This window comes from Carcharodon carcharias, chromosome 23 (assembly GCF_017639515.1).
Source record: "Carcharodon carcharias isolate sCarCar2 chromosome 23, sCarCar2.pri, whole genome shotgun sequence".
Taxonomy (NCBI): Eukaryota; Metazoa; Chordata; class Chondrichthyes; order Lamniformes; family Lamnidae; genus Carcharodon; species Carcharodon carcharias.
The window spans coordinates 18,832,129-18,850,422 of NC_054489.1; the positions used below are offsets into that span (position 1 = coordinate 18,832,129).

An 18,294-nucleotide genomic window follows, 5' to 3' on the forward strand; every position below is an offset into this window, starting at 1 on the left:
AGAAAACATCAATAAACCAAAAATAAACAACAGTCAGAACAGATTTCAAGAAGGAAGGTCATGCTTGACTAACCTTATTGAATTATTTGAAGTAACAGGAAGAGTAGACAAGGGCATTACAGTGAATGTAACATACGTGCATTTTCAAGAGTCCTTCGATAAGTTGCTGCATAGCAGACCCATGGCTAAAGTCAGAGCATGTGGAATCAGGGGACAAGTAGCCGAATGGATAGCTAACTGGCTACGAAACAGAAAACAAACAGTAGAAGTTTGAGATAGTTACTCAGAATGGAGGAAGTTGGGAAGTGGTGTTCTACAGGAAATCAGTGTTGGGACTACTGTCATTCACCATTTACATAAGTGATTTGGACTTTAATTGGAAGTACAATATCAAAATCTGCACAGGACATCACATTGAGGAGTATAGCTTATACTGAGGAAAACTACGATAAAATATGCGAAGGTCTTAACAAACTTGCAGGATTGGTGTACTATGGTCTACCATAGATATTTGTCAGTAGTGCTCCACATTCTACTACTGGCATTTGTCAATAGCACGTTATAGTCTGCAACTTGTATTTGGGAGATTTTCCTTCCAGTTTTTTCTGCTCTTTCCCTAATGTCTCTGTCCAGTAACCCCCTTTGACAACAAAGTAGAAATTGAAACTCACCAAGTGGGGAAAATGTGAATTTGATCCCATCTCTTTGCATTGCATGACACAACAAAGAGCTGAGATGTAATGTTAACTAATACATTTGTTAGATTCTCTGTAGCATAGATTGTTAGTTTTTTTGAGTGCCTTACGATACGTAGGATGTCAAAATCATGGAGAGGGTACAAGTATGATTTGTTAAATTGGCACATGGAGATGAAGGGAATCTGCTGCACCTTTCATTTAAGCAGAGATGGCTAAGCTCCTCTTAAGCTAAAAAAGAAAAAAATATTTTCACCAAATGGTGAGTTTGTAACTCAAGGGAATAAATTTAAGATCTTTGCCAAAAGGGAAAATGTTAAGAACTTATTTTAATAAATTGATGGAAATGCTTGTACATGCAAAGCATTGCCAGAAACAATGGTAATCACTCCACAATTGGCAACTGTGCCTTCAGCTGCCTACGCCCTAAGCTCTGGTCCTTAAAATCTACCTCTTTGACCAAGCTTTTGGTCATTTGGCCTAATATATCATGATATGGTTTGATGTTCAATTTTGTTTGAATACACTCCTCTGAAGCGTCTTGGACATTTTATTCCATTGAAGGCGCTATGATTCTATATAAATCCAAGTTGTTATTGTTTTAAAAGACAATTGGATAAACATTTGAAACAAGGTATTTAAAAAAGGTATGGGGAAGGGTAAGGGAACTGGATTCTCATTCAGGGAGTTGGCATAGCTGTGATAGCACAGAAGGAGGCCATCCAGCTGGTAAAATTCTATGATTCTATGCTGGTAAGAAACATTGGGCACAGAAACGTGATGATGCTATTTGCAATCCTTAGCTTTGGCTCAAATTGTTGAAAATGTAAAGGCTTTACTGGTACAAATCAGAATTCTTGGTATATTTGGTACTGAGTTGGCCCAGAAATTTAATACACAGTTCAATTTTAATATTTTTACAGATGGGGTAAGTCATCACTGGACAGAGGCAAGAGGCTTCTCATTGGAGGTTCAGTTTGCTTTTAGTTTCCATGTACTGTACCAATCATAGGAAATTACTGACAAGGGTTTCCATGAGTTAATGAGTTTTCACAATTAGTAAGTAAGCCATCCAGAGCAGGAAAGTCCCAAGCTTTGTTTCTAGACTGCAGCCTTAGCTGATCTTAGCCAGACCTGCAATACACTTAGCCTCAGCACTCATTGAATAAAGAGGGAAAAAGTTCCTCACCCAAGTAGCCATTACTCATGTCTGACTTGAGACAGTGGGGATACTTTTGATTGTGCGATAATGTAAAATGGATGATAGTGAGTCAGCAGCCCTTTTTACAACTCTTCCAATTTTTGGATCAGTGAACACAGCGCAGAATGGGGATCGATCTTTCTGTCCTGATTAAGGGAACTTGACCAAAGTTATACTTAAATATGCTGTTCAATACCAAGCACCAAAATAAGTTTGAAAATCTCTCTCTCGATGCCCACATCTGGCAACCAACATCCCAAGTCCACCATCGCTGTGTGTTGCCACCCAAGTAAAAGTCTCACTTCCAATTTGATGCCAGGCTCCCCAAATATATGCAACTATCCATAGATGCCTCATATTCTTCCTGAAGTGAAAGAAAACCATTTGAAGTCACATGGACCCTGACTTACCCAGTGTGTGTAATGTGTGTGATGTGATGCTTTATGCACCTTGACTTTACTAGCTTTGCAAACTTCACACATTGCTCCTAGTGTATTGGAATGTTTACCCAGGAGGTAGCTTAGAGCAGTGTTCTTCATTACAAGGCCTTCAAGCCAGTGGCAGCTCCCATCACCACTAAGTGTGGCTCCCCAACTCCATCCTTTTTCAGTAACTGCTTTATCTTTAGAGGGTCGCGGTGAGCAGAGCACAACACAACATTATATTCTTATTTATTTTATTTTTAAAGTTTAAAAATGCTTACCGAGCCTATCAAAAGTCAGCCTTCTCTACATGTCACATTGACCACATGGTACATTTTGCACCAATAAGTATATCCCAAGTATGTGTGTTGTATAGTAACGATCATATTACCAGAGCAACCACCGAAGAATGAGCAGAGTGTCATGAAGCTATTAATGTATACAATGTTATAGGAAATTATTTTTTTTTTTAAATAGAGGTTTAGTCTGTGGGTGTGTGTGTGTTTTAATTGGATTAAAGCCAGCTAGTCGGGGTGCTTTGATGTATAGTAGTTTTGAGATGTAAACAGAGAGGTAAAGGTACATTTGCATTTGTTGAATAGAGCACTCAAGAGTGGGAGTGAAATCTTGTACCTAGGTAGGGGACACCAATCAATGTTTATTTACCAATAAAATTGGTACTATGAAAAGGGGATCTATTGTTAGAAGAAGTGGATTTCAAAGAGCCTGGGGGGGGTGGGAGTAACATTTAGGAATTAGGAAAACACAGGCAAAAATTTTTTTGGCCAGGGTTCCATAGTTTCTGCAAAATTTGGCGACATCCCATTCGTAGATGTCAAGTAACAGGAAAACACAACCAGTGATTAAGCCGGTGTCTTTAATCCCAATACGAGCATTTGAAGAACCTTTTATTAGGATCATGATTGTGTAGGACCCCTCCCTAAGACTAAAAGTGGAAATCAGCATTTACTGACAATAACAGATGTATCTACCAGGTTTCCTGAAGTGAAATATGAAAGAAAACTAGCGCAAAATGTAAAAACTGATAGCAAAATCTTCTACAAGTATATAAAAGGAAGGAGAGTAGCTAAAAAGTGAATGATGGTCCCTTGGAGGATGAGACTGGGGAGTTAATAGTGGGGAACACAGAAATAGCAGAGACACTTGATCAATATTTTACCTCAGTTTGCACATTGGAGGACACTAGTACCACCCCAATAGTAACAGGTAGTGCAGAGGGTATAGAGAAGGAGGAACTTAGAATAATTACCATCACTGGAGAAAAAATACTGAGCAAACTATTGGGATTAAAAGTGACAAGTCCCCAGGACCTGATGGCCTACATTCCAGGGTCTTAAAGGAAGTGGCAGCGGAAATAGTGGATGCATTGGCTATAATATTCCAAAATTCCCTGGATTCTTTAAAGGTTCCAGTGGATTGGAAAGATGCTAATATAACACCCTTATTCAGAAAGGTCGGGGGGGCAGAAAGTAGGAAACTATAGACCAGTTAGTTTAACGTCTGTCATTGGGAAATTGTTGGAATCCATTATTAAGGAAGTAGTAATGGGGCATTTGGAAAGTCAAAACACAATCCATCAGAGTCAGCATGGTTTCATGAAGAGTAAATAGTGTTTGACTAATTTGCTAGAGTTCTTTGAAGATGTGACAAGCAAAGTGGATAATGGGGATCCTGTAGATGTAGTATATCTGGACTTCCAGAAGGCCTTTGATAAGATGCCGCACAAAAGATTAATAAATAAGATAAGATCACATGGAGTTAGGGGTAATATATTAGCTTGGATAGAGGATTGGCTAACCAACAGAAAGCAGAGAGTTGGGATAAATGGGTATTTTTCTTGATGGCAATCTGTAATTAGTGGGGTGCCACAGGGTTTGGTCCTTGGCCCCCAACTATTTACAATCTATATTAACGACTTGGATTCAGGGATAGAAGGTACTATAGCTAAATTTGCAGATGACACCAAAATAGGTGGGAAAGCAAGTTGCAATGAAGAAATAAGAAATTTGCAAATGGATATGGACACGTTAGGTGAATGGGCCAAATTTGGCAGGTGGAGTTTAATGTGAATAAGTGTGAGGTTATCCGTTTTGGTTGGAAGAATAAAAAGGTGACTTATTATTTAAATGGACAGAAACTTCAAAATGCTTCAGTGTGGAGGGATCTGGGTGTCCTCGTGCATGAATCGCTGAAAGCTAGTATGCAGGTACAGCAGGAAATAAGGAAGGCAAATGGAATTTTGGCATTTATTGCTAAAGGAATAGAGTATAAAAATAGGGAAGTGTTGTTGCAACTGTACAAGGCATTGGTGAGACTGCACCTAGAGTACTGTGCACAGTTTTGGTCCCCTTACTTGAGGAAGGATGTAGTTGCATTGGAGGTGGTTCAGAGGAGGTTCCCTAGATTGATTCCAGAAATGCAGGGCTTGCCTTATGAAGAGAGATTGAGCACTTTAGGCCTATACTCGCTAGAGTTTAGAAAGATGAGAGGAGATCTAATTGAGGTATCTAAGATGCTAAAGGAGATAGACAAAGTAAACGTGGAGTGGATGTTTCCCCTCGTGGGGCATTCTAGAACGAGAGGCCATAGTTTTAGGCTAAGGGGTGGTAGATTTAAATCAGAGGTGAGGAGGAATTACTTTTCTCAAAGGATCGTGAATCTGTGGAATTCACTGCCTCAGAGTGCAGTGGGTGCCAGGATGCTGACTGAATTTAAGGAGGAGATAGATAGATTTTTAATTAGTAACAGGTTGAAAGGTTATGAGGAAAGGGCGGGAAATTGGAGTTGAGGCCGAAATGAGATCAGCCATGATCGTATTGAATGGCAGGGCAGGCTCGAGGGGCTGAATTGCCTACTCCTAGTTTTTATACCTTTAAAGAAATATTACAACTAAGAAAATTGTGGAGGAGTTAAATTAAATTTTTTTTACAAGATATGGCTTATCTAAAGAAATACAATCAGATCAGGGGTCAGGTTTCATGTCACAGCTGTTTAATGAAGTAATGAACAGTTTGGGAATAAAACAGTTTAAGTCAACAGCTTATCACCTAGAGACACAAGGAACTTTGAAAAGATGGCATCAAACTTTAAAAACTATGATGAGAGTGCACTGTCAGGATTATGCACAGGATTACAATACAGGAATTCTATTTTTGTTATTTGCTATTAGAGACATTCCTAATGCATCAACTGGTTTTAGCCCTTTTGAACTAATTTATGGTCATGAGGTAAAGGGACCACTGAACTTGACTCATGAGAAATTGGTGGGTCAAAATTCAGAAACTATTCTCCTGGATTACATATCAAATTTCAGAGAACTATTGAACAGAGCATGTGAGTTGGCTAGGGAACATTTAAAGACATCACAGCAAGTGATGAAAGTGAAGGCAGATAAGAAAGCTAAAACTCACAGTTTTGTTTCTGGAGAGAAAGTACTAGTTTTGTTACCAGTACTAGGTGATTTATTATATGCAAGATTTAGTGGGCCTTACAGGATTCAAAAGAAATTGAGTGAAATAAATTATTTAATAAATACTCCAGGTAGAAGAAAGAAGCAGAGGGTGTGTCATGTAAATATACTTAAAAAGTACCTTGACAAGGAAAAGGAACAAAAAGAGGTATCAGTGATGGGGAAGATGAGAAAGAGGTAGAAATGCAGGACTCTGAAACTGATTTTCCTCTAATCAAATTGGATAATGAGGGGGTGTTTGAAAATTTAAATGAAATATTGAGTTACCTTCCAAACAAGTGTCAAAGTAATTTGGAAAAGCTATTGCACCCACAGAAACATATTTGTGGAAATAAGTTGGAGAAGAAATTTAGTTATACATCATGTACGTATAGAAATTTTATCTTCATTAAGGCAACATCCTTATAGATTAAATCCGGCAAAGTTATCGCAAGTACAAAAAGGAATTGATTCCTTGCTTCAAAATGATATCATTGAGTCTAGTTGCAGTGACTGGAGTTTGCCTCTTGTACTGGTACCGAAACCAGATAGAACATAAAGACTGCGTGTGGACTATCAAAAAGTGAATGCAGTGACAAAAGCAGATTCATATCCTATACCATGGTTGGAAGATTGCATTCAGAAAGTGGGACAATAGATTGACTTGCTAAAAGGATTTTGGCAGGCCCCATTGTCGGAGAGAGCAAAGGAGATATCAGCTTTTTTAATGCCAAGTGGGCTGTATCAGCTTAATTTCATGCCATTTGGTATGAAGAATGCACCTGCGACATTTCAAAGACTGACAAAGTAATTGCAGGTCTAAGCAATTGGGCTGTATATATTGATGATCTAATCATTTTCAGTCAGATGTGGAAGGAGCATTTACAGCATCTGCAAGAATTATTTACCTGACTACAAGAAGCTAATTTGGTGATTAACTTGGCTAAAAGTGAATTTGCAAAAGCGCAAGTTACATATCTAGGCCATACCATTGGACATGGTAAGGTGGCTCCAAGAGATGCAAAAGTCAAGGCTATCGTGGATTTCCAGTGCCTACAACAAAACAAGAAGTTTTGAGATTTCTGGGCATGAGTGAGTTTTACCAGAAATTTGTACCAAATTTTTGCCACGTGGTTGCTCCACTGTCTGAACTATTAAAAAAGGACAAGAAGTTTCATTGGACACTGGAGTGTCAGGAGGCATTTGATAGTTTGAAAACTGTATTTACTACAACACCAATTTTGGCAATACCCAATTATGCCAAGCAATTTAAGTTGGCCGTTGAAGCAAGCAATATAGTCATGGGGGCTATACTGTTTCAAGATGACGACACTGGAATTGAAAACCGATAGGATATTTTTCACGAAAGCTGAATGTACAACAGAGAAGATATTCAACAATCGAAAAAGAGACTTTGGGTTCGGTGTTAGCATTGCAGTATTTTGAAATGTATGTTGCAAACAGTTCATCAGAAACAACAGACCATAATCCTTTGAAGTTTTTGGACAAGTTTCAAGACAAAAGTGCAAGGCGTTTTAGGTGGAGTTTATTATTGCAACCATTTAATCTATGGATTATAGATGTTGCTGGTAGGGAGAATCTGTTTGCAGGTGCATTATCAAGAGTTTGAAGCTTAAAGGAAAATTGGATATTTTTTGAAACTCTGGACACTGAACTGGAGTGAGAGAGATAGATAATATATATATATAAAAATATATAAAATATATTATTTAAAGGATGAAGCCGTCTTTTAGAATTATGACGGTTCATTTTTTGATAGGAAGGGGGATGTCATAAAGCTATTAATGTACACAATGTTATAGGATTTCTTTTTTTAAATAGAGGTTTAAGAGTCTGTGGGCGTGTGTGTGTTTTAATTGGATTAAAGCCAGCTAGTCGGGGTGCTTTGATGTATAGTAGTTTTGAGATGTAAACAGAGAGGTAAAGGTACATTTGCATTTGTTGAATAGAGCACTCAAGAGTGGGAGTGAAATCTTGCACCTAGCTAGAGGACACCAATCAATATTTATTTACCAATAAAATTGGTACTATGAAAAGGGGTTTTATTGTTAGAAGAGGTGGAGTTCAAAGGGCCTGATGATACAATGAGAATTTGCATTCAAAGCGGAGTGCTGGGTATAACAGAAAGCAGTTGTGTGTGTGCAGAGGCATGTAGCATCAAAGCAGCTGTAAGCCTACAACTGTCTGCAAAGGAACCAAAATGAAAGGAACCTCATTTTGAATTTGTAACGTCAAAATGCTTTGCCAGATGATTGCTTAAAGTCCACGGGTTGTTGTTGCCTTGGTGGAGATTAGTTTGGGAATTTGTTAAAAAGTTATGATAGTAGTCATTTGTAGCTATGTGTATATGCTTAACTTATTTAATTAATAAATGTCTCATGTAGTTTGATATAAAAGTCTCTCAGGAACTGGTGGTCTTATTCCTGAATTTAGAGCTGCATCTCAAACATTCCACTTGAAAATATAGGTTATGACAGTTGTTTAAGGTTTACCTTTGGGATTTTAAATAACAGTCTTTGCCAACTGCTGTATCATAACACAAGAGTATACAACCGCTGGTGTTGTGCGTTGTTTTGGTCCAAGTGAGGTGCTGGATTAGTAAGCAATGACAATTTAGTAGTCGATGTGGCTCTCACACTGCAGGGCTTTTACTAAAGTGGCCCTTGCTTGAAAAATAGCAAAGACAACTGACTTAGAGGGTCCAGATTTGATTTACGATTGCTATTCAGGAATCATTGCTGGTAAAATATGTGCAAAGAAGTTGTATGAGGATGGGATCAGCTTTGGCTGTGATGCCCCAACATTCAAGTAAGCTACTGTCACAGGTTATCTACGAATACTATGCAATTGGATCAGGTACGCCAGAGTATTTAGCCAGTTAATGCCTGTACATGGCGGCAAGCAAAGAAAATAGGGGGAAAAACATTGCAATGAAAATAACACCTTATAACAATAAACGTAATCAAGTAACAGGTATTGCTTATTATTAGGTATTCAGCGGCTTGATTGGAACTGCAATCCAAACATTTTTTACAAAATGTTTTTACAAATTGAACCTTAAACATAGTTTCCTTCTATTATGTGCTTTGAACTTCATGATGTATTATCCATTGGCAAATATCAACTGTTGTTAGGTAAATTAATTGCAACCTTTATTATTCCAACCTCCCTTTCCTCTCCAAAGTCTTTAAATGTGTTGTCACTTCCCAAATCTAGGCTTCCTGGAACTCCATGTTTGAATCCCTCCAATCAGGTGTCCGTTCCTGCCGCAGTACTGAAAACGACCCTGATCAAAGTCCCAAATGACATCCTTTGTGACTGCGATAATAATGCATTATTCCCCCTTATCTTTCTCAACTTGTCTGCAGTATTTGACATGCTAACTACAATGTCCTCCCCCAATACCTCTCCTCCATCATCCAGCTAGATGGGACTGCACTCACCTGGCTCCATTCATTAACCATACAGTCATAGTGAGAGAATCATCAGCAATGGCAGCTCTTCCAGCTCTCACACTATTATTTCTGGTGATCTCCAAGGATCTTTCCTTTGGCTCCCTTCTATTTCTCATCTGAATGCTGCCATCAACATTTGTGACATATCTGAAAACAGAGCATCAGTTTCCACCTGAATGTTGATGAAACCCAGCTCTACCTCACCACCCTCTGGACTCGTCCATTGTCTCTAAACCAGCACACAGATTGTCTAGCATCCAGTGTTGGATGGGCAGAAATTCCCTCCAGTAAAATACTGGGAAGAATGAAGCCATTATATTTAGTCTACACCACAAGCACTGCTCCCTAACCACCGATTTCATCCCTCTTCCTGGCAGCTACCTGACATTGAATCAGATGGTTCACAAACTTTGTGTTGTATTTGACCAAGAGATGACATATCACATATCCGCTCCAACACCAGGGTTGCCTACTTCCACCTCCTAAACGTTGCCAGCCTTTGGCTGCCTAAACCCTCACCCAAGTCTTTGTTACCTCTAAACTTGTCTGTCCTGTGTCATGCCTCCTCCGTGTAATATGCCTTTAAGGGATAGCAGCATGCCATCACTAGAAGGGAAGTGTCTATTGTGATCCAACCTCAGTTTCACTTTGACCTGGGAGCAGAAGACAGCAGACACAGCCCTGTTGCTTTCTATCCAGGTATGTACGTTCTTATGAGCTTAGCTTAAATAAATTGACCCACAACATGGTTACCTACTTCATGAGTGATTTATGCCTTTAAATCATTATAAAAACATGGCATGGTGTTCACCAGTGGTCAAGGTGGCAGCAAGATCAAGTACAGGTATGACATGATGAACAGCCTTAAATCATGCCACATGGCATGAGATGACACTCAATGTTTTGGTCAGACAGCAACAAGCTCACAGCACAGAGTGTTGAAGTCGCAGCATGGTGACCACACAGAAAAGCTTAGAAAACACAGGCTGGGATAGCACTCCAATAAAGAGCTGGTAAGCAGATAGATGCCTCATGGTGAGATTGCAGAGCATAGCCCGTCAGTTCCATGAGTGGGACAGCACATCAAGGGGACCAGCACTGGGTTAGCTCAATCAGGACAGGCAAGTGACTAGGGCAAAGGTGAGCAAGAGAAAATCAAACAAACAAAAAATATATTATAATTGGGCCAGAGAAGGTTGCGATTATAATGGGTGGCTTCTGGAGTTGAACAATAAATTGAATAAAACAAGGAGGAAAGTCAAAGGGATATCATCAGAATGTCCACAAAAATCCCAGTTTAAACTGGGGTGCAGCTGACCTAATATCCAAATTCAAAATGTTTAAACAGCATACAGAGCAATGGTTTCTTGATTCTGATGTGTCTGAACCAGACAAGCAAGCCATAAAAGTTCACCTAGCGATTGGGAATGAAGGTCTCCACAGGCTGAACATGTCAGGATTAACAGCAGAAGAGCTAAAAGATCCCCAAAAGATATGGACAACATTGGAGGACCACTTCAGAATCAGGTTAAACTTCAATATTCATCAACTAGAGTTCATGTCATTTCGACAAGAGTCTGCAGAATCCATAGACCACTTCATCAGCAGATGCAGAGAAAAGGGTATGTATTGTGATTTTTCCAAACACACAGCTACCAGACAAAATTGTTGAGTTGGTGATCGCATGGATGTGTTCCAGAAAGATCTGCTATACAAGCCCAAAACATAACATGGAAAAGCTACTCAGGTCGATGAAGGTTACAAGTCCTAGGCACAACCCCAATTGTTGGTGCACTCACTAGAATACCCAAACGTAGCAAAACATGTGGAAGATGTGACCTTTTGCATGCACCAATGAAATGCCCAGCTTCCCAGTAATTTTGCAAGGCATGTGACAGAAAGGACCATTGGCAGTGGCAGTACACTAGAGCAAAGGCTGATGCAGCTACAGAGAGCTGTGCACTGATCCAAATAGACCATACTCAATGGGTACTTTCAAGCATTAAGAATGACCATCCGGTATCCCATCAGAAATATATTCGAGGTGATTGACAAACCAAAACGTGACGCTGAAGTGCACAACAAGACAGAGCAGTGAGCACATGTTCAACAGAGTCAATCTCTTGGAAAACACAGTTACTGTTACACCATTCAAAGTGTTTACCAAGATTCAAATTATCTAAGAAAGTTGGTAACTATTTGTTATTGGCCAAGGTTGACACAGTAGCAAATGCCAACATCCTACCCCTGTGGATTCTAACAGACATGTAGAGGGCCATGGCGATATCTGCTACTGCGCAACTTCAGCATGCAACTGTTCACTAATTCTTGTGCAGGATCCATATTCCTGGAATGAAAGTACAAATCAATTCTCCTAGGTGTCACAGATGTTCTACATTGTGGAATCTAAAGGCCCAACGATCGCAGGTATACTGGCACGCTATGACCTCACACTAGGTACAATGCATAGAATCAATCAGACCTCGGCAGACCAAACTCAAACTACTCCTATCACCTCAGTTCATGACCTAACATTCTTGATATTTTGACATAATTGGCAGGTTCAAGGCAGCTACAACACTACATTTGGAGGAGAATGCAAGGCCATCAATTGATCCACCACACAAGCGCAGCATCTACTTACAAGACGAATTAAGAGTCGAACTAGATAAAATGGAAAAAGATGGAATCATTAAAAAAGTACAAGAGCACCACAGAGTGGTGCAGCTTTATGACACTGATGTCATAAAGAAGGACTGATCATCAAGTGTATGCCTCAATCCACGATGTTTAAACACAGCTTTGAAACACTGTCCTTACAAAATACCCACATTAGAAGAGTTAAGTCAGAGATTTACAGGTGCATATTTTTCTTCAAGCTTGATGCCAAGCATGGCTATTGATCAGTACACCTTGCGGAGAAATCACAAGAGGTTACTAAATTTCGTACCGCATTCAGACGATACTGATTTCAACTACTACTTTTACGGGCTGTTAACCAGGATCTCTTTCAAGTTCACATGGACCACATTACATTCACTGTGCCGATGACATTGCTGTTATGGGTAGAACAAAGCAAGAACATGACCATAATCTGCACTTATTGATGCAAGTGGCACATAAAGACAGATTGGTGCTCAATTATCTGAAATGTGATATCAATGCAGCAGATCAATTTCTTCGGTTCTATTTATTCCACTGCTAGCAAAAGTCCCAATCCAAGTAAAATAGAGGATATCAACTCTTCAAGATAACGATGATCTTCAAAGATGTCTAGGGGGCAGGATCTTCTGGTTGGTGAGCGGGGGGGCACCGACGCATAAAATGATGTGGGGTGATGTCGGGTGGAACTCCCGCGTCATTTCCATTTTCAGGTCGGTGGAGGCGCAGCCGAGTCAGCTGCGCGCCCACCAACCTGTCAACAGCCTATTGAGGCCATTGAAAAACTAATTGAAATAATTAATGGAACTGCCCATCCAACCTTAAGGCTGGCGGGCAGGCCGGGAGCCCTGGGCTTCGGAAAAATCATGAAACCTCATCCACAGGCGGGATGAGGTTTCATGAGGATATTTAAATATTTAATAAAGGCTTCAATAAAAGTTATGGACATGTCCCAACTCATGTGACAACGTCACATGAGGGGACATGTCAGGGAAATTTTATCATTTCTATTAAAAATTTTAATTCTGAGCCGATCTCCCTGAGGCAGCACGTAGCCCGGCTGAGGGAAGAACCCCCAACACCCGCATAGGGAGCACTTAGCGCTTCCTGGCGGATGTCATGCTGGGTGGGCCTTAATTGGCCTGCCCATGTAAAATGGTGCCCCCCCCCCCCCCCCCCCCCCCAAATTGGGGGCGTCGATTGGAGGTGCGCCCACCTGCGCTCGTTTCCATACTCGCCCCACCAACTGGGGGGGGGCGGGGGGGATTTTTCCCTAGGTCTCTAATTTCCTGTCTCCATACATTCTCAATTTCACTCAACAATCTACATTGCTAAGGGAATTATTGAGAAAAGATGTGCCTTTCCTGTGGCATGAAAACCACCACGCCTCTTCGAAGCACTGAAACAGTCATTATCAGAAGCATTGACATTGCAATTTTACACTCTTAGGGAGACAATTACCCTGGAGATAGATGCCTCATAGAAAGGCCTGGGAGCATGCATACTACAAAAAGGCAAACCAGTTGCATTTGATTCAAAATCTGTCTGTAACGCAATCAACCTACTCCAACATTGAGCAGGAAACATTAGCTTTAGCGATTGACATCATGCGTTTTCGTATATCTATTTGGCAAAAGATTTATGATCGAGACAGACCACAAGCCACTGGAGATAATTTGGTGAAAACCATTGACCAATGTGCCAAGATTGCAACATCTCGATAAAGATTCGTGGTTATGTCTGTGAGATTGGGTACAAGCCAAGTAACTTGATAGTCACATCAGATACACTTAGCAGATTGTCCAACCCAGTGAAAATAGCATATATATCCTTGGATCTACAAGTTGACTTCGTTGACATTGTACTTCTGTTGAAAAATATAAGAACACATATTGAAGCATTTTCTCTATAGATGTTTTTCAAATTGATCTGGTACATTTTATGCAACACAAATGTTAGCAGCTGCAAGAAGAAACTGTGAAAGATTCTACACTGCAGAAGCTGTGGAAAACCATCATTGGAAGATGGCCTGATTCAATTCAGCATGCCCACGAACATGAGACACCATTTTGGCCTTGCCAGGAGGAGCTAGGCATTGCAGGTCATCATACTGGAATCTTTGTGACCTGATATCATCACCCACACACGGGCATAGATTGGATGAGAAGACTCACAGAGATACTGTTTATCAGCTGGGTATGAACAAAAACATTGAAGTTGCCATCAAGAAGTGTGAGGCATGTCAAGATCATATGCCAAGTCAGCACAAAGAACCACTCATTTCACATGAGGTTGCAACCCATCCTTGATCCAAAATCATATCCAATCTCTTTCACATCCATGGCACTGACTTCATCATCATTGTTGACTACTTTACCAAGTACCCCATTATTCGACAGTTGCACAATACATTAAAACACAATTGTCGCACCCACTCCCAAGTGCTATTTTCAGTTTATTTAGTGTGCCTAGAGAAATCATTACAGGTAACAGTCTGCAATTTGTTGGTAAGCCATTTCAGGATACGTATATATCAATCACACTCCTACTTTTCCTCATTACCCTAGATCTAACAGCCTAGCTGAATGAAGGATTCACATGGTGAAATCCATAATTCTCAAATGTAGACAACCAAGCAAGATCTACACATTGCAATGTTACATCTGAGAGCGACATCTTTAACTGCAACAATTCCATCACTGACAGAGCTCATGCTCGACACACCAATGCATACCAATTTACATATTCTTACCCACTGCACTCTCTCAGAAACTAGAGAACAACTTTTAAAACAGCAAGAGAAGATCACCAATCCGCTTAATAAAAATGCAGGTATAGAATTGCAAAGTTTACAGTTGGGACAACAAATCCAGAAGCCCACAGAAGGTACGTGGCAATCCGCTAAATGACAAGGATTTGTTCAGAACCATGGTCCTATAAAGTCATTACAAAGGCACAATGGTGAGGCATAACCAAGGACAAATCAAATCCATAACAGCTCCTCAACCACCGTACAGTCCTACTTCATCAAGGACAAGGCCCGAAATGCAACCAGGAACAACATCCAAGAACAACAATCCCTTGGATCACAGAGCTATCAAAAGAAACCTCCAGATAAAATGACCATGACAAGATCTGGACGTACTAGCAGAATACCTCTATGCTTGAGAGACCCAGAGATTTGTCAGTTCTATATACTTATGTAATGGTAAATAAACATGAATATGTATTGTAAATAATTCTACTTTTTTGGAAGTGGGGGGGGAAGGGGTAACAGCACACCATCACTAGAAGGGAAGTGTGTCATGTGACACTTCAGCCTGAGCGCAGAACACAGCCCTGCTGTTAATGATTTCGAGCTTTCTATCCATGTATTTTCTTCTCCGCCGATGCTGCCAGACCTGCTGAGTTTTTCCAGGTAATTCTGTTTCTGTTTTTTATTTTTTTATGTGTCTGGTTTAAATACATGAACCTACAATGTGTTTACCTAATCACTTATGAGTGATTGGTGCCTTTACATCATTATAACACAACACCTCCCATATTCCATAAACTTAAGAGCTCATCCAAAATTCTGCTGGTTTATCCTAACTCGCATTAAATCCTATTCATTCATTCATTACGTCTTTGCTTACAGACCTACACTGGTTCCAGTTAAAGCAATGTCTCAATTTTAAAATTTTCATCCTCGTTTACAAACCCTTCCAAGACCTCACTCCACTCTATCTCCAACCTCCTCCAGCCCTACAATCCTCCGAGATCTCTATGCTGCTCCAATCCTGCCCCCTTGCACATACTCTATCCCCCATTGATGGCCATGCATCTGGCAATCCAGGCCCTGAACTCTGGGATTCCCTCCCTAAACCTCTAACTCTCTCCTTCTCTTATATCTTCGGCTACCTATCCTTTTATATCTTTAAGTCAAATTCCGCTTGCTAACACCTTGGGATGTTTTACTCCATTTTAGAAGCGCTACATTAATGCAAGCTGCTGTTATTGAAAAAAAGTGAAACTAACGTCTAAACTTGAAAAGGAAAAAATTGCAGGGCTAGAGGAGAGAACGGGGCCGTCGGACCAAACTTCTGGAGCTTTCGAAAGAGTCAGTACAGACACACAATGGGCCAAACGGTCTCCTGTGCTGTAAGATTCGAAGTATTACGGCGGCAGAAACGCGAACAATGTATGTTAACTGCAATTGCCTGGCGACGTCTGTCGGCGGAACATTGCCAGGACATCTCAAAGTTGGTGTTCGGAGCAGAGCTGACCCAAGCCTTGCTTTTTTTTTAAAATTATGAGGATACTGGTTTTTTTGGGGTGGAGGGCGCCTAAAGTGAAATTGCCGAATAGAAGTGTTCTCAAATCTTTAGAAGTTTGTAACATTTATAAGAGAGAGGTGGGGGGGGGGGGGTGGTGTTAGCTTGCTAACAGGAGTCCACGTACACACACACACATTTTGCCATACTCTCTCGTGGGTGGATTTTTCCCCCCTCTTCTCCCCTGTACCTTTCAAAGAGCAGCCTCAACACGTAGATCGCCCAGGTCCAGGGCAGAATAAAGTACAGATCTTTGAGCCGGGGGTAGACCGGGTTCTGCGAATCTTCCAGCTGTGCCCTGCTGACGTTGTGGGGAAGCCAGAAGCTCTCGTCCCAGACCGAAATGGAAAGCCACAGCGGCAGCCAAGCGCTGCCCTCCATCATCGGAGCTGCCAAATCCACAGCAGACTGCAAGACAGCCTTGCAGCGAACGTGACCCCTGCCGTTCTGTCTCATCGATTGGTTAAACATATTCGAAAACAAATTCCTGCCTCGAGTTCCACAAACCAGCGCTCCATGTTATGTGAAAAGACTCTACGACCCTACTTCTCTTAAATTAAAGTAATACAACCTATACGAGAGAAGGCAGTTTAGATAACCATCTACAAAGTTAGATAACATTAAAATAATCAAGCAGGTAAGATGCGTTCATTGTGTGTGCAAAGCAGCGTTTGTCGAAATTAATTCCTTTTTTTGTTCACAGTATTAAAACTCTTCAAAAATTGAACACTTTTGTGTTGATTCAAAAATAGTTATTTTCCCCCAAATGACATAATAGAGGAGGTACTGAAACCGCTGGTAGGAGGGTTCTGAATTAACATACACAAGATTGAAGCTGCAACAAACCTCTTGACATTCAAAAACACGGAAGCACCACTCCTTTTCGCAATGAGAAGGATACACTCACCAGGCCCAGTAAATTCTCAGCTGCTCAAACAATGTTTTGAAGCAACGTAAAAGAGTCTGTTTTAAATATGGTGATTTCGAACTCGATTTTATTTTTTTTTTTAATTGGACCAATCCTACTATGTTATAAATATGTTTGGACGATTTTCCACAAAAGCGTTTAATAAAAATGTGCAAAACATTACTTGGGAACAATTAAGTCAAGCAGACATTACAGGAAAAGAAGCCATTTTTAAGCCCTGAGCACAATTGTAAAGTTAAAATAAGACACAAGATGAACAGAATATCTCTCTTGTTTGTGAATTATCCGCCTGTCATCCGTTCATTTTTTTTTTTAAAATAATCAACCTTTTCATTAGGGTTTGGAGCTCTCAGCTGATTAACTGAACTAAATCAGTTGGAAAGCACAATGGAAAACTCAAATCAATCAAATCAGTTAAAGGTGGTACTGAAGACAGTTAACTCATTTTCCCACTATTTGTGCACAAACTTGGGAAGAAATGTTCAAGATGGGCTGATGGTTTCTGAAAACTGCAGTTGCCACAGTTGTGTTCAGTTGCCTACAAAGAAGCTGCTAAAATGCAACTTTCAAACTTCCCTTCAAACAAACTGCCCAGCTATTATACTGTGATTATTACCTCGGCGAAGAGGGTGGTGTAGTTGGTGATGTCACTGGACTAGTAGACCATCCCAGGCTAATGCTCCTGGGGACACCATGACAGCTGGTGGAGTTTAAACAATTAATAAAACTGGAAAATCAAGCTATTCTCAGTAATGGGGACCATGAATCTATCATTGATTGTTGTAAAAACCCATCTCTGGCTCACTAATATCCTTACCTGATCAGGTTTATATGTGACTCCAGATCCACAGCAATGTGGTTGACTCTTAGCTGTCCTTCTGAAATGGCCTAATAAGCCATTCAGTTCAAGGGCAATTAGGGATGGGTGACAAATGTTGGCCTATTTAGCAATGCCCACATCCCATGAAAGAATACAGAAAGAAGTACTTGTAGTTGGTTTTTGAGATAAGGAATATGGTACTTGGCAAGAAAAATTAATTGGCTTTATTGAGTATTTATGCCATTACACTTGTAGAATTTCCAGAGTTTGGAAAGAAGTGGTGGTGGATTTTATTTAATTTAAGCAAAT

At 40.3% G+C, this 18,294-nt stretch overlaps 1 protein-coding gene across 2 annotated transcripts in view; it reads right to left on the bottom strand.

Annotated features, from left to right (window-relative positions):
- Positions 1-16,804, bottom strand: part of LOC121269012 (ceramide synthase 5-like) — a 52,440-nt gene extending 35,636 nt beyond the window's left edge. Inside the window, exons 1-2 of one of the 2 annotated variants that reach the window (XM_041173368.1) lie at positions 16,428-16,623; positions 74-241 (exon numbers count right to left, since the gene is read on the bottom strand). In XM_041173368.1, the coding sequence (XP_041029302.1) occupies positions 74-117 (44 nt within the window). In that variant the 5' untranslated portion in view covers positions 118-241; positions 16,428-16,623. Of the gene's footprint in view, positions 1-73; positions 242-16,427 lie in introns of both variants that reach the window. The other variant, XM_041173367.1, reaches the window with a different exon arrangement.
- Positions 16,805-18,294: the final 1,490 nt, after the last annotated feature.